The sequence below is a fragment of the Oryzias latipes genome, chromosome 13 (assembly GCF_053564925.1).
Source record: "Oryzias latipes strain Hd-rR chromosome 13, Olatipes_Hd-rR_3.1".
NCBI classification, from domain to species: domain Eukaryota; kingdom Metazoa; phylum Chordata; class Actinopteri; order Beloniformes; family Adrianichthyidae; genus Oryzias; species Oryzias latipes.
Window position 1 is genome coordinate 23,034,914 of NC_136249.1, and position 16,882 is coordinate 23,051,795.

The 16,882-nt window shown below is 39.1% G+C and overlaps 1 protein-coding gene and 1 non-coding gene across 4 annotated transcripts; both read right to left on the bottom strand.

Moving 5' to 3' along the window:
• Positions 1-412: 412 nt before the first annotated feature.
• On the bottom strand, positions 413-16,822 carry smc4 (structural maintenance of chromosomes 4). Of its 3 annotated transcripts, XM_023961331.2 has the most exons (26): positions 16,622-16,822; positions 16,384-16,483; positions 16,249-16,305; positions 14,952-15,103; positions 13,830-14,020; positions 12,313-12,504; positions 11,182-11,358; positions 9,150-9,314; positions 8,656-8,783; positions 8,428-8,568; positions 8,002-8,152; positions 6,241-6,405; positions 5,909-6,142; positions 5,609-5,794; positions 5,369-5,530; positions 5,019-5,244; positions 4,855-4,931; positions 4,531-4,683; positions 4,232-4,358; positions 3,825-4,014; positions 3,277-3,421; positions 2,907-3,080; positions 2,181-2,363; positions 1,061-1,293; positions 788-971; positions 413-686 (listed from the first exon to the last, which is right to left on the bottom strand). In XM_023961331.2, exons 4-26 carry the CDS (start codon positions 15,091-15,093, stop codon positions 522-524), a joined length of 3,891 nt encoding a protein of 1,296 aa, XP_023817099.1. In that variant the 5' UTR covers positions 15,094-15,103; positions 16,249-16,305; positions 16,384-16,483; positions 16,622-16,822; the 3' UTR covers positions 413-521. The 3 variants fall into 3 exon arrangements, with proteins under 3 accessions (XP_023817099.1, XP_078785546.1, XP_023817100.1); XM_078929420.1 differs by lacking the exon at positions 16,622-16,822 and having other exon boundaries at positions 16,249-16,389; XM_023961332.2 differs by lacking the exons at positions 14,952-15,103; positions 16,249-16,305; positions 16,384-16,483; positions 16,622-16,822 and adding an exon at positions 14,698-14,935.
• On the bottom strand, positions 10,572-10,674 carry mir16 (microRNA mir-16). Its single transcript, NR_107155.1, has one exon. It is a non-coding gene; the product is annotated as a microRNA mir-16 (primary transcript).
• Positions 16,823-16,882: the final 60 nt, after the last annotated feature.

Sequence of the window (16,882 nt, forward strand, 5' to 3'; positions counted from 1 at the left end):
CAATGTTAAAGTGCCTAGGATAGCACAAGGGTTATGGATGCACCTCTCGTAGATCAGCCTCCTAACTCTGCTTGTCCTGTGGAGTTTGATCATTCTGTGATCGACTGATCGAGACTGTCCAGGAAACATTTGCGTGTCTTGCATTCTGATTAGTCAAAATTTAAATTTTTTTACACCATTCTAAAAGTCTTTTTTAATCTTTATTCATTACAAACTAAATGGCTAGTTATAGTAAAGGAAAAGCTTTAATTGTATCTGTATTTTAAATAAATATGAATTTCACAATTCTGACAAAACATTTAGAACATCAGATAATCCGTTTCTCTTGAAAGGTGCAGATCATTGGTTTGTTTACTTAAATATTGTCATGCAGATCCTTCTATTCAGTCGACAATATGAAGTCAGCAGATGCTATTGTCTCAAAGGTATAAACACGTCATCAAAAGCTTTATTAGTACAGAGGAAGAATAGCAGCATTTCAATAAAAGAACAGTATAAAACATTTTCATTGGCTTTGAGCTTCAAGCACTGACGGCGTCGTGCTCTCTAAAAGCGATGGTTTTGGGGTTGATGCCCACGCTCTTGGTGGTGTTGTGGGTTTTGTAGATGCCAATGAGGCGATCGGCAATCTCAAACATGTTGTTCCTCAAGGAGATAATGATGAACTGAGCGTTCTTGGTTTGTTCCTAGAGGACAGAAAAAGGACTTCAGGTCACATGACCTAATAAAATCCTAACTCTAAAACATACAAAAGATTTGAAATGACTTGTTTTAGGTCCATACTTACATAAATGTAACAAGCCACGATGGAGACGTTCTTGAAGTCCAGAGCAGCATCGATCTCGTCCATAAAGTAGAGAGGCGTCGGCTTATAGTGATGAAGAGCGAACACGAGAGCCAAAGAGCTGAGGGTCTTTTCTCCTCCTGAAAGGTTGAAGATCTTTTTCCAGCTTTTCTTTGGAGGACGAACACTGGAGGGGAAAAGCAGGAACACCAAAGGTTTCCTCATGTGCAGAACAAGCATCTACAGAGGCGATCAGTGGAGAACTTCAGTCCATACCTGAACATGATGCCTTCAGAGAAGGGATCTAAGCTGTCCACGAGCTCCAGCTCTGCATCGCCACCAAGTGTCAGCATTTGGTAGTTCTCCTTTAACTTGTTGGTGATCATGTTGAAGCCGGTCATGAACTCGTTGAGTCGCCGTTTCCGCAGGTCCTCGTAGCTGCATTTGAAGGTGTCCCTCTCCGCTGTGATCTCGTCCAGCTGGGCCACACGCTGCAGGTACAGCTCCTCCTGCAAACACCACACCAACGCTGCTCATCCTTACATCCCTCCAGCATTTCACTTTAGCTTACAGACGGGGGGAACCGGAAATTCTGGTTTCAGAAATCCACTGAACACCTGCGTCTAAACAAATGAAGGGACAGCGCGCCGTTTAACGCTTCCAAACTCAAAACAAAAAGGACACGCGGTTTCCTACTTTGTTCAATTTGAACCAACTATTCCACAAATCATGGCCTCTACCATGTTTCCAATTGTTTTATCTCCCAATATTAATTTGCGACAATATTTTGTTGGAGAAGAAAGTTATGATTACTATAATGGATGATAGGAAGCTTAAAAAGATTCATGTCTCGCAGCTGTATCATTTGTTTTTCTCTTTAAAGTTAATATATAGTGGTTCACCTTTTACAGTCTTGCAGACTTCAGTGCAATTGTGCATGTTTTTTTTTTAAACTGCACTGTTTTCTGTGTCCTGATTGGCTGTAGATCCTGTCAATCAATCTATGTGCCGTGTCTCTGTGGAATAGTGTGTGCATCTTATCAAATCCACAAATATTTAATCGTGAGCAGATCTGTGTTTTTTTCTACCATGATGGACTTCATTTGAATAACTTTGAAAGTTTAAAGAGATAAATGTATAAAGTCAGTAGTGAGGGAGTTACAGTCTTAAAACATTTAGAGTAATGGTACAAATAAGGAGACGTCACAACACGGATCTTTATTTTGGACTTGGTACTGTTTCTGAAGGGAAACATAGTTGGGTCCTCCTCAGTCAGTTGATAACCATCACCATTTAATATCTGTATAGGCCTGAGCTGAAGTGACCTTTGACCTTCAAAAGAACAAATCATGACTGCGTTCCTGTATTTGTCACATTTCCTGTCATTTGTGTTTACCTTCTTCTTGTACTCTGAGATGGCTCCCAGGTTGGGCTTCAGATGACTGCACTGGATCTCCAACGTGCTCATCTTGTTCACGATGGCGTTGGGATCTGAGATGGCTTTAAGCTCAGCAGCAGCGAGGACGGGGAGTTTCTCATTTGGCTGGCCTTCAATGACATGTAGGGACAACTTGGAAGCCTGTTGGAAAATCAAATTTCCCGTTTTAGGAACATGTCAAGAAGGAAACGGTCCACGTAAAGACAAAGCAGCAGGTGTTTGTGACTGTGGGTGAACTCTTAAGGTCTGACTGAGGCTCACTGTGATCACTGAAAGCTGGCCGCTTGGACAATGACTCGTCAGAATGAAGCTTTCAGCTTTGGAATCAGAACTAATGAAAGCCGTTTCACTGAAGCAACCTCTCCTGGAGGCTGTGGATGCAGAAATGGCCGACCCCAGCGTGCTGCTTCATTTGAAGCAGTTCAAAGTCAGTGAAAGCCCATAGATGTGATGCTGGCAGCTTTTCTGGAGCAAAACCAAATCTCTAAAAAAGTCTGACTTTCTCACAGCCTCACAGGCCAAAACAATCAAAACTAACTAAGGTCATTATCCTGAAAAGTGAAAGTGCATAAACACGGATTGCTGTGTGCTTCCATAAGACAAAAAAAGCTAAATATTTGGGACTTGCTGCTTATATCTTTAGATTCCAAATGAGTACCTTTCTAAGTGCGTCCCGTCACTCACCTCGTCCTGCCAGTGCTTGATCTTGCCGTTGTGTTTGGTTATGGTGGCGTCAATCTGCTCGATAGAGAGCCTCACATTGAGGGACTCCTCCTGCAGTGCGTGCTCCTGCTGCTGCAGGATCTTTATTTCCTTTGACACCTTCTGATACTGCTCCTGTACCTCAGGTAGTGCAGCCTATGTAAAGATACAGTTAGATAATGTGTGAATAAAGAGAAACACTGAATAAACATTTGTATTGCCCCCCACATCAGGTAAAGATTTAGTCCCAACTAACAAGAAATCCCAAATATCTCAATAAAAAACATGGGAATGTCTTCAAGAAGACAGAAGCATAAAAAAATCCTGGATAAAGGGAATGATCTGCACTGACCTCAGCCTCCTGGCACGCTTTCATGATCTCCCCAGCCTCATCTTCCACTTTCTTCAGTTGCTCAGTGAGGTCCGTCATCAACTTCTCATTCTCCTCCAGCTCGCTCTGCAAATGAGCCACACTCTCCTCACACTTTTTCAGGTTGCTATGAAGAAAACACAACGAGAAACACTTCAGGAAGCGGAAACCAGGGGATGTGTTCAGGCTCAGCACGCTTTAGGAAGAACTTCAAAGTGAAGAGTAGGCTTCAGCTTCAGCGTGCATTAACACACAACCAGCGTATTCCACACTTCACTTTCACTCATTTTATCGAGTTAGACAAAAGAAAAGTACCACACTAGAAATTGAAACACAAAGAGACTCTTTAACAATAATGTGCATTCTTTCTACTTTCTAGCTCACTTTAAGTGACAAGTTGATGCGTTAACCTTTTGTTTACAGCAGGTAAACAAGCCTGTTTCTTTTTCATTTAACACATCAGCTCTGGATTCAGAATCGACGTTCTCTGGGCTTTAAGGCGGATCAAAACCACAACTTCCAGAACTCACCGATCAGCGGTCTTTATAGCCACTTTGGCTTTCGTTATGATGGAGGAGCATTCATCCAGCTCCTTGTTGATCTTGTCCAGTTTGTCCTGCTGAGCTTTTAGCTTGTGGCTGTTAATGTCCACAATCAGGTTGTGGAGCCTTTTTACCTCATTTTCCACCTTCCCTGCTTTACTGGATGCTGACTCGTAGTCTGAGAAACGACATCAACATGCAGTGAAGGAATGCATCAATATTAGGAGCATCAGTAATCTGACATTCAATAGCAACCTTTCAAGCAGATACTACATCCCTCTGTAAGATTAAACATCTGATACGGGCAATTATTCAAGGTATTTGAATCCACAATTCCTTTTAACAACAGATAAACAACGATATGATAAGCAGTTCAAACATGGAGAAGTTTCTACCTTTCTTGAAGTTTTCCAGGCTCTTTTCCATCTGTTTTTGTTTGTTCTTGTCTGGAGCAGCTGCCAGCACGTTGGCTTCGAGCTCTTTAATCTGAAGCACCAAGTGGGTCTCCTGGTCGGCGAGACTCTGAAAACAAAAACAAAGCCAAATCATTTAAACTTCCCCCTTAATAATATTTCTACCAAAAAGATGTTTTCATCAGTTATGTCTGATTTCTGTGAATACATATAGGAAGCAGAGATGCAGTTTATCTAAAGGACTGAGATAGCATAGATTATTTAAACAAAAAGCGGCGTACAGTGATGCTGTTGGTGTATTTTTCAAAGGTGTTCTTCATCTCTCTGAGCTGTGGTTGCAGACGCTGGACGCTCTCCTCCACCTGCAGCTTTTTCTCTTGGCAGCCGTGCAGTTTGGAGACTTTTTCATTTAGTTTGCTCTCCATCCGGTCAAGCTGAAGTCATGGAATGGAAATAAAAGTAAACTAGATAGTAGAAAGGATGCAGCAGACTTGTATTTAAATTGATTCACATATCTCTGGTAAGGTTGAAATCTGAGTCATCTTTTCTGAAAAAAAATGTACAAATAAATGCTAAAGGAGGCCCATGGAGTATTTTAAATGTACCTCTGCTTGGGAGAAGTCGGTGCTAATAGAGGAGCCCATTCTGCCTTTCATTATCCTTCCTCCTCCTGTCATTGTTCCTGTCATTCAAAAGCAAAGGTCCATTTGACAAGAGAGGATGCCTAAAAACCAAAGACGAATAAGCAGAAAAAGGTTTAGCCACTAACCAGCCATCTCGATGATCTGTCCTTTCAGGGTGACCACTCTCCACCGCTTCTCTTTTTGGAAAGCCATGCGTGTGGCCTGCTCCATGTCTTGAGCCACTAGGGTGTCCCTTAAAGCAAAGTAGAACGCCGGCCGCACGCTGTCGTCGTTCACTCGGACCATGTCGAACAGCCGGGGGCTGTCTTCAGGGGTGCGGATGGGGGCCATGTTTTTCTCCCACGTCTTCATCTGTACTGAGCGGTGAGGAACAGCGGCGAGGACACCGTGAGGGATTTGAAAAGCTCCAGAATTCTTGGTTTAGTGATTCAAAAACTCATTTTTTATTATGACTTTAAGAAAGTCAACATTTTACCTTGTCCAGACCGATGAAAGTGGCGACTCCAATGTTCTGCTCTTTGAGGAAGGTGACACATTTCTGAGCCGTGTCAATGGTGTCCACCACAATATTGTCCAGAGCACCACAACAAGAGGAAATTGCCACATCATACTTCTCATCTATGGCTCCAAGGTCTCCCTACAGGTACAAGTATAGAACTTAAGCAACTGTTTCAGAGATTTCCTGCCTGTACTATTATTAAAACGGTGCTTTTACCAATCTCCCATAGATGCCAGGAATTCTGCCGGTCTTCTTCAGCTGCATCAGGGCATCCAGGACTTTTCCTCGACTACGGTTGGAGGAAAGGGAAGTCTTGGCTTCATCCACCTTCTCCCGTAACTCTTTGACAACTTCTCTGGTTTCGTTATCCATCTTCGTCAGCTTCTCCAACTCTTCTTGATCCTACGGAGTACAAATGTAGCCGAGGTTCACACACCCGCAGCATCAGGGGCAGTAAGCTGGTAAACAGGCCCCAAAGGTAAAATAAAAAGAGACTAAACAAATGTTTCCTCTGACCTTTTTGAGCTCCTGCACCTTCTCTGGAATTTGAACTTCCAGGTCTTTGATGGCAGCGCGGCGCTCCTTGAGCGTGTCCGAGGTGGTCTGAAGCGTCTGCTTGGCCGTGTTGAGCTGTGCCAGAGCGGTCTTGTGACGGCTGAGGTAGATATCGAGCTCCGACTGAGCGAGGTCCATGCGAGAACGGGTCTCATTCACAGCCTTACTTAGTTCCATCAGCTCTTTCTCTTTTTTCTGAGATGTGCAAAAAAGGAGAAGAAATGTTCAAAAAAAAAGAACTATTATATAAAGAAATGCAAAACAATAACTTGAAGATGCTTGCATGTGCAGACCTCTTTGTCCTGCTGTAATCCACTCGTTTCCTCCTTCAAGCTTTCCATCACTTCCTTGAGTTTGTCTTCTTCTTTTACTTTCTGTTTCTCCAGGTCTTCCTTGCGGGCTGTTGCCTCAGAGATGGCCTTCTCACTGCTGCTTGGTATACTTTGTACTTCTTCCAACTACACAATATAAGACAGAAAATGTGTTTAAGTTTAAAACTGAAAAACACAAAACCATTCACAACATTGATGCTAGATGTGTGAAGAACTTTCTTTCAGTCTGCAGAGAAAATGTCGTATTTCAGGGGAGTTGGGTCAAATAATTACAAATGTCTAGTGGTACAAAAAAAACTCAGAAGATAAAGTATCTTAAAATGTAAGATACAATTTTGGCTGTAACTGAAAACTGAAAAATAAATAAAAAATGGATTAGAACCCCAAAGTAAACCAGCTCTCTAAAGTCTTCAGATGTAAAGCTTTGGCTAATACTGTTCTGTCTTATAAAGAAAAACAAATAGTATAATCTCTGAATTTGTGAGGTTAAATTTGGGTGAAATGTGAACATGGAAGGTTTACAGAGAACAGCCATAGTTGACTATCACAGATCCACACAGACCTGCACCCTGCTCTCCTTTTGTCCTCCATAGTTTTTCAGAACAGACTCCAGTGTGGAAAGAACACTTTAAACACTTTAAACACACCAGCAGAGCATCTGCACATTTGACAGAATCTAAACTAACAGAGCCTTTTTATCAAAACTTAAAAAGAAAAAAAGAAAGTATATCAGTCCTTGTTCTATCTATGAAGGAGCAGTAAAACACTTCATGCATGCAGTGAAACATGTCCGGTAATTGAGCAGCGTTCCTTTACAGCCCCCTAGTGGCTGGAACAGAACAACTAGGCCGTCCTGACATCAGTTTCAGTCTTACAAAAAGGTTTGGTTTTTCCTCATATGGGCATCCTTAGAACAATTTCAGACTAGTCGTCAACATAAACAAGGGAACATGAAAATACATGTATATTTAAGATGGCCAATACTTGAGCTGCTGCCATTAGCCATTCAGACACAGGGTCTTAAAAATCATTTCATAATTCAAATCCTTTTTTCATTTTTTATTTACTTATAACCATTAAACAGAATGGCACTCCTGTTATAAGAAAGATTTTTTTATTGATATTTGGAGCCAGTGAAACATTACAAACGTCTACCGTAAGAAGCAAACATTTTTTCTAAATGCCAAATTATCTTTCTTTTACAACTATGTTTGTGGTTGTAAACAGAACATTCCTCATGTTGTTGGGATTAATAAAGTTATAACTAATCTTATCCTTCAGATGGATCCAGGCAGATTTTTCTTTAAATGTTTTTGAAAATTAACAAACAACCAACCAAAAAAATATAGAAGAGGGAGCAATCCTGTGAAATTTAGATAAATAAAAGTCAAACAGAGTTCAAATTTGGATCTATAAATATGAAAGAAAGAAAAAAAAAATAGAATTCCAACACACTTTCCTCCATTTTAATATCAAAATAATGTGGATATAACACCACTGTATAGGACCAGAGGTTTTTTGTATTTATAAAAGCAAAACTGGAAATAAAGGTGAGGGAAAACTTGAGAGAAATCTTTCCTTCTAGATCACATGTCTATGCCCATGTGACATCATCAGCATGACATGATTTATCTACTGCAGGATAGCAAAGACCAACACTGGGTTAAAAGAAGCAATTGAACTGGAGAGTATTTTTGGAATACAACATAAAGGCCAACACACCTTCTTCTGTTCTTTTTCCAGCTGCTTCTGCAGTGTCTTCTTCTTGTTCTTGGAGTGTTTGATCTTCTCACGCACTTCAACGTCCTGCAGGTCCAGCTGGGTGAACTGCTCTTTCTGCGCCTCGATGTACTTGTTGATTTTATTTTGTTTTCTGGAAGAGGAGAGACGTTTTTCATGGGGGAACTGCACTTTGTTTACAGAGATTACTTGAGTTATGAATGAGTTACTATGAAATCCTGAAAGTGTCACAAAAAATAATTTAAATATTTTCTCTTTATCTTTTAGAAAAAGCAAATTTGAGTACATGATTGTTTTATTTTTAAACATGCTCTGCCAGTTAAAGAAATGTCTTTCAGTCAATAAATAATTAAACTACAGCATCTAAAAAAAAAGAACATGATAGAATAAACAGGAAGAAAAACTTACTTCTCTACATTTTTTAGCTCTTCGTTCATTTTCTCCATTTCTTGCGATATCTTTGCATTTTTTTCTGTGAGCTCTTTAGTTTCCTCCAGGATCTTCTGCTTCTCCTGCTCTTTATCCACCACACGCTGCTGCAGGTCGTGGCTTGAAGGAAAGTAAGCAGGTAAATAAATAAATCAAAACTCCAGAGGTCAAACAGATAACAGGAGACACTTCTGCTGGTCCACCTACACATAATACTGGTAGAGCTGACTCTTGTGTTTGAAGATGTCATTCTCCAGTTTCAGGAACTCCACAGCTTTGTTCTTCTCTCCCTCCAAAGCATTTTTCTCCTTTTCCACTAACTTTACTCTGTTTAGCTGGGAGAGTGAAAAAAAAAAGCAACATTTCTACATCACTGTGTCTTTAGATGGTCGGGAACAGGAAAAGATGGTTGAATTTATTGATAAAATTCCATGAACATTTATTCAAATGACTATAAACATTGACAAACTGTATATATAAGATTTATTAGCAAGACAAATGCCAATTGCTCGCAATCTAGAAAAGCCCATCACTGTACAGCTTTTAACCGTCATCCTAAAAATATCCCAAATGCACAAAATAAAATATGAAAACAGTCCCGAGACACAAATTCTTTCATAAAAAAGGATTTAAATAACTTCATGTTCAGACACAACAAAAACAAACATTGGTTTTCTCAATTGTGAAAGATGTTGAGTTACCTTTTCTCCTCTCTGTTCATTGAGGAGCTCAATGCGGCGAGCCAGAACCTGGATGGGCTTCTTGAGACGACAAGAACCGATGATGTCCTCTAGATACTCCAGCATGCCTTCATCGTGCTCCGTCTGACCTTTGGGCTTCATCATTGCAATCTGCTCCACCTCACCCTGTGTACAGTCCAGACAAGCTTATTGGCAAGGGCGGAACTACAGAACTGACTCACAGAGAAAAGAAATACTAAGTTATTCTAACTTTCGGTCGTTTCTTGTTTTAAATATATTTATCCTTTGCCTCAATTATGAGGCAAATATTCTGAATTGTAACTGGTGTTGCATTGATATCCCAAAGCAACACCACACAGAAAAAAACCCCAGAACAAACTACAAAATTCATTTTTTCCACTCAGGAAAGGGAAGAAAAATAAATAAATAAATTTAGAGTGATGGAAAAATAATATTGGAAGAATTAAATATATACTTATGATGCTTACCTGTCCAAAATGTATTCAAAAACCTGCACTCATCACACACACACACACATATTCAAAAGCCATTGTTCTTGTGAAAAAAAAGCCGTTTTGCTATATTTCTGAAACAATTTTTTGTAGCAGTAAACATGTTTCAGTTCCTTTAACTACAGTGGAACGTATTTTCTTTTACTTAAATTAATCTAATAAAGTCAAAGTTTGATGGTAAATGAACAATTCTGATTTCACACAGATTTTACGAAACTACTTTAAGTAATCTGGCAAACAATTCAAAAACAACAAGAGAAAACATCTAGTTCAATTCAAACACTCATCACTGACCTGATTTTTGTCATATAACACACTTGCTTAACCCAGGGTTGATTTATATGCAGGGTAAAAAGTAGATCAGACATTACTGTATGTTGATGAAACAAATAAGCTCAAGGAAGAAGGGAGATCTAACCCCACATCCTTCTGTCCTGATTGGAGCACAAATGACACCGCTTCCCCTTTTGCTAAAGGTCTGGAAAAGTGACCTTGAAGCCAAGCTCAAGACTCTTCCCATAGTCATGGAGCCATGCCAAAAACAGGGTTGTGTAAGGAGAAGGAATATAGACGGGCAGATTTAGAGGAAAAAAGAAAAAACACAACACTTTTTATTAAAAAAAAAAAAAAAAGATGTGAAATAATTGATTATAAAGTGAGATTACATTTTTTTCTTGGAAAAGTTTTTCAATATTTTATTTTTTATTTTATGGTAGGTAAAAAATACAATTAAATGAAAAAGAAAATTAAAATATTAAGAAGAAAATTATGACAGGTGAGACGATTTAAACTTGGTTACCGTAAATCTTTTTAACCAAGAATAATGTAGGACCATAGTATACCATGAATTACAGTAATAGAACAAAACGTGAACCAAGACAGATAGTTAAAGTCCTGGCAACAGAGGATGTTTGATCCCGTCACACTGAAGCAGCACTGCTAATATTGGGGTTGGGGGCTTTTTTCACACGCCAATATTTACGTGCTGCTACAGCGTAGCAGGTATATTGAAAAAGGAAGGGTCCACCTCATCGCCATTAGTGGATCCACAAAAATAAAAAAATTAAAATAAAAAAAATATTAAAAATATAAAAAAACTCTGTTAAGCTAGCAAATAGTTTAGCAACTGACATTCAGGTTTATGTGGGAGAATTTCAATTTTTTGCATTTTTTCCTTAAAATTCTAAAGCAGCAAATAATGGTTCGCACTTTTTTCTGACTGTTTCAAACCATGATGCGCTGCTACAGCATTCTAAGGTCTTGCAGAGGGCAACCCCTCCCCAGTTCTTTTCTATGACACCACAGCATATTCCATGACATTTCCAGACATGGCCTACAGGTACATGAGAAACATTTAAGCAAAAAAGAACCTGAGAATTGCACTAAAAAAAATAAAAAAATAATAATAAAAAAAGATAAATGACAGAATGGCATGATTATTCAAAAAAAAATAAAGTTTTTTGGACTTGCAGGATAAGAGGAAAAAAGGAAAGAATACAAGAAAAACACTAAATAATTACCTGTAAAATCAGAAACCTGTTGTGGTCGAGGTCAATACCGTGACTTCGTAGTAATGCCCCCACTTCTTTAAATGTGGCTTTCTTGCCATTGATATGGTAGGCTGAGGAACCGTCTTTGTTGGCAGTCCTGGAAACGTAGAATTTGCTGTTGGGGATGACTTCGTAGTCATCTCCTTCCTGGCTCGGGGGGGGGGGAGGGGCAGAAGACACAGCAGCTTAGAACAGAACAGTTCAGGAGAGGCTGAAACAGCCCAACACGTCAAACTGTTCCAACACTGACAGATTCACTTATTAACAAGGCCTACATAGAAAAACACACACATAAAATATTGTTTATGAGAATGCACTACATCTATAAAGGCAAAGGATAAGATAAAACACTAAATGTGTATTGGAGTGTATTGCATCGTAAGCTTCCTAAACTTGTAACTACAAAAGATAAACGGATTGGGTAAAAATGTTTAGTTGAAAGAAGAAAAAAGGCTATTTATTTAAGGCCGTGTGCACATCGCTGAAAGAAAAAACCCTGTAGTTTTAAGGAATGATTGTAAATACAAAACTGACAGATTTCTCAGTTTGTGCCAATTTTAAGACAAATCAATGTTTATTAAAAAATACACAACATTTTAGCTTCAGCAGTGTGATCAAATTCACAGTCCCTATGGCTAATTTAATTTATAAAAAATTTTCTAATTGGGGGGAAAATGTAGCTCACAGTTGGTGGTTACAGCAGCCTGTTATTACATCCTACCTAAAGCAAACACTACTGCTTTTTTTTTTTTTTTGCCACCATGAAAAAAAGCAGAGGCAATAAATGCATTTGTTTATCTCTTTCCCTTCATTGCCATCAGATCAATTTTAGGGCAAAATGACTCAAATGTGGCACGTGTGGGAGTTCCAGTAACTTTCACAACTGATTTAAGTTTACACTTGGTCACTAGAAGAAGAATTGAGCAGCAATATTACTGCATTAGAAACGACAAAGAACAAATACATTTTAAAAATTCATTTTTGCCCAACTAAAATATTTCTGGTGATTTTTTTTTTGTTTGTTTGAACAACAAACTGATCATTTTAGTGAAGTTTGTATTTGTGTGTAAAAAAAAAAAGTGTTTATAAATATCTGTATACCTTATCAATGATCTTTTGAAAATGCACCTCCACAGTACAGCTTTGCACATCTTTGTGTTTATCAGAGCTGTGAATCAACACTGAAAGCTTTTTTGATCTTATCTTTTGAGCTCTGTATCCAAACACAAAGAGCATGGAGTCTATCACATTAGACTTGCCGCTTCCATTTGGACCAATGATGCAGGAAAAGCGCTGGGAAGAAATTAGGAGACAAAAATAAATAAATAAAAATGAATGCATCATCCATATGAAACATACAAGAGATTAAGATTCAACAACAGCTGTCAGTAACAGCGATGACACCACACACAAGTCTAATATAGATTTAAACACTTAAATTTAGCAATATGAAACTTGCATGGACATGAGGCGACTGAAAAAGATTTTTTTTAAAGAAAAAAACATTTAAAAAGTTTCATTAAATGTGATTACACCAGTAGATTTTCAGAAACTGAGAGAAACACTAAATCAAAATGGAGGAGTGTGACTTCTTCCTCTTTTTTTAAGGATTTTTCTCTCTAAACATTTTTACTAATAATCTTATTTTTTTATAGATTTCAATAAGACACATTTATTAGAAAGGTGACCTAAGATTTCAGACAAGAAAAAAAATAGTATCAAATGAATAAGACTTGGATAGTAACAGTTACACTAAATCAGTGACGTGCAGTCAGGAGAGGCAGGTGAGGCTGTGCCTCACCTGTCATGGGAAGAAAAGAGAAAAAATAAATTCAACTATTATATTTAATCAGTAATTTGTGCTTTGCAGTCATTTTCCATTTAAATGTACCAATTTTGGGTGTTTTTTCTTTTCAAAATCGCTGAATTTCCGCATTTGCCGTTCAGATACTAAGAAGTGACGTGCGATGAGGCACCAGCCCGCTGAGCCTCACCTTGGATTGCGCAATACCTATGCAGTCAGACGGTACTGCTGTCTCTCTGTATGTCGGTTCAATCACTTGTACTGTATGAGCTGAGTTTGCATAATTTAGCAGATGTATATGATGTACAGTGTTTGTTTTTATAAATAACTGTATGTGAGGGACGTGTTTCTTGTGCTGAGCGCTAAACGCCGGCGAAAAAGCCGCTGGGTGAGGCCAGAAGTTCCCGTGCCTCACGTTAGGGGGCGCCGGTGAGCCTTGAGATTATGACGCTAAAAAAATAATAGAATAAGTGATAGCAAGCGGCAAGTCATTTTCTTCCGAAAGAGCGGCGTATGGACTTTAGTTACAAGTAAAGGTAAGACGATAATAATGTTTGTGCTTTTTTCTATGCTGCGTTTTGTATATGAAAAAAAACATGTTGAAATGATATTTTAAACAAAACACCTTAACTGTTGTCAATCAAATGGAGAATAAATTAATCAGTATGGTTCATATGTTTGTAAATCTGACTGATGACGTCAGTGCCTCACCAGCCATTAACCTCACCGCACGTCACTGCACTAAATGTAATCTAAGTACATAGTTAAATATATTCAGGACACATGGTAGATTAGAATCAAGTTTTGGTCGTACCTTGTGAAAAGGCCCCAGAATCTGCTCGCCTGCGTACGACTTAAAGTTGCGGTTCACTAAATGTGTTATCATCAGGCGGGGAGCGCCCGGCTCATTGGTCATTGCTGGGGGCGGGGGTGGAGGGATGCTACCGAGAATCTCCTCCAAACTTCGATTATCGACCGCCTCGGCAGCCTCCCCTTCTGCCGAATCTGTGGCACAGAAAAGGGCACTTTTCAGTTTTTCTGTGCGAATCGCTTCAGGTGGGGAGTGGGGGGGGGGGGGGGGGTAATAGGGACGGGACAGTGGCCCATGGGGGAGGGGTGGGGGGAGAACAAAAACAAACAAACAAAAACACAGTCGGCAAGTCGCACAGACAGACAAGCGACTCCGGGGAAAGTTGACAGGCGTCGTTTTTTTCCCCCTTTGTTCAGAAAGCAAGAGTCAAGCCTCGGATCGGACATGAACGAGCACACATCAGTGCTCACAAACGCAGTCTCTCTCCGGTTTGATGCGCCACGGACACCTCCAGGATAAATGAAGTGCGTTTATATCAGCGACGTCGTTACTACACCCAGCTAAATGAAATACAGACAGGAAAAACTTTTCTGCATGAAGATCTACAACGATCTTCAAGAATCGGTTCAAAATCTTTTGTGTTCTCATATATACAAAAGAATTGACGGTGTTTCAAAAATAAAGTATAGCAGCTAGACATTTAGCGGAAAAAAAATTATTAAACAGATTCATGTACCAATGAACTTCAACAATTGCATCTTGAGAGCAGCACACGCGCTGTTCAAAAAAAAAAAAAAAAAGTTGCAGGCATGATGAATACAAATCCCGTTTTTACGTCACAACAAAAACACACCATTTCGAAGCAAATTACCTCGTTTGCCGTCAAGATCGGGCGAAGAAATGCATTCGACGATATGAAAATCATCCTGGAGTGATTTCATTTCTATGTTGCACTTTAGAAAACGTCTCAGCCATCCCAGCTACTCTTTTCAATTTAAGATAGAGGAGGGGAAGGAGCTTTACAGCTGTGCCAGTTGGCCTCTAGCAATACTGCAATACACGCAGAGCCATTGACTGAACAACTTATTTAGATTCACAGACACCAAAACAGCCTTTGTTACTTGCCAGTTGTCGGTGGTGCCTCCTCTTGGCCATTGGAGTTAGTTTCTTGAGGGGGTACATCCAGATCACCCTCAGACACATCCTGCGACCCTTTTCCTCTTGGCTTGGTAGAGGCGGTTGAGCTCTTTGCGGTTTTGGATGGCATGATTTGAAATCTAAAGGGGTCATTGGTAAAAAAATAAAAAAATAAATGGGGGGGGGGGGGGGGGACACATGAGTGGTTTTTGTGTCTGTCAATCTCTCAACTCCACTTTACGGTCAGTCACACACAACTAATGTGTCAGGAGTTTGCCATTACCAGTCAAATCTTACTGCCGCCCTTCCTAATAATATACCATTGTGTTTATTATTTGTTTTTTCCTTCCAAAAGTTTAAATAGTTGCTAAAAACAAAAACATGGAAAAGTGTGTTACAGCGATTTTTATTCATCTTAACACTACTAGGATCAAAAAAAGGTTAGCTTTTAAAACAAATCCCCGTAAAAAAATGTTACAAACTAGCCAACTACAAAACTTTGGAAAAATGCTTTTTGGCCTTAACCGTTAACGTTTAACGGTGGGTAACAACGAAAAGGAAAATAAAGTTTACGTCACCCATTTGAAAAAAAAAAAAAGAAAGAAAGAAAAAGAGGGAGAGAAATTCGTGTCGAGCCTTGAATTGCTAGTTTTCTATGATGACCACTACTGAAAGCGCAGCTCAACAGATAACAGTCGAACTTGCAAACTAGCTTTCAGTCCCTGAATTCTAATGTTCAGGGCGGAATGATAATTTGAAGTTGGCCATCTAACGCGATTTGTTAATGTATTCGAATAACTAACCAAACCTACAGTACATGCAGCATGATTTAAGAATGTTTTCGTAATCGTTTTGTTACCGGATGACTATGTCGCATTAAAAGTTACTACGATTTTTTTTCCCTCGGCTAATAGTTAGGTTAGCAGGGGGGAGGGGGGGTGCTAACTAATCATTATGTCAAACTTAGCATCACAGAGCAGACCGACATATTACCACCTTTAACTGGTATAGGTTGTAATAAACATATAAACAGTAATGCTATAGGGGCTTAAGTTAAGAATCCATTATTGTTGCAATTATTAAAAAACGCTAAAAAAAAGTCAATAAGTAGTAGTAACACTATCAATGTCCTGCCAATGCTATATTTTTTCCTTTTACTTTATTTTAAAACATAGTTGGATTTGTGGCTTACTTAAAGGTTTGTCTCAATTTCAACGACCGCTATGAATTTCAGCAAATAGACGGAACCCAGTAAATATTTTTTTTCTATTTTTTCTTCATGTACCTTCCACAAATGAAAAAAAAGTCCTTCGCTGATTTTCTGTTTCGATCCAGTCCAAACCTTTCAAGAAGAATAGGTTAATCCAAGGTCTAGCAAAAAATACACTAAAATAGTCCACAAAATCGTGTGCCGTATCACCCGGAGCCGCTTCCTTTCTCGAAAAACTTGTCTTGTAAATGGCGCCTAAACTGCGCCGTCGAACCAAATTCGTTATAAACTCTCGCAAAGCATCATGGACCTTTCAAATGGTAGTGTGAAAAAAACACAAAATTCAAAAAAGGGGACGAAGCCAACTCCGCCTCGCTCCACCAGTGATAAGAAAGGCGCAACAGTAACAAAGCGATAAATGACAATTTCATAAAAAGACATCACTTACGATTTTCATTTTTTGAGTAAGGATATCTTTTAAGAAAAGAGTTGTGTTTTCAGTACTGTCGAATCATTCGGTTACTGTAAAATAAAGTCCCGCCCCATGGAAACGTTTATATTATTTTTTGGAAGTGACCGAGATCATCAACACATTATTCAGTAATAACGCAAGCCTACTTTAAAGATCATTTTCTGAATGAATTTGTATTAGTCACTCAAAAAGTAAACCCTCTATAAGTACACGCTGAGGTTGCAAATTGTTACAACT

Bases quoted from the DNA above. Each gene is read 5' to 3' on its own strand.
- smc4 (XM_023961331.2), bottom strand. From the start codon at position 15,093: ATGCCATCCAAAACCGCAAAGAGCTCAACCGCCTCTACCAAGCCAAGA. The intron at 6,143-6,240 runs GTCTGCACATGC...TGCACATCTCAG, and splicing joins GATTACAGCAGGACAAAGAG to AAAAAAGAGAAAGAGCTGAT. The intron at 3,422-3,824 runs GTGAGTTCTGGA...TTTTCTTCATAG, and splicing joins GCTATAAAGACCGCTGATCG to CAACCTGAAAAAGTGTGAGG.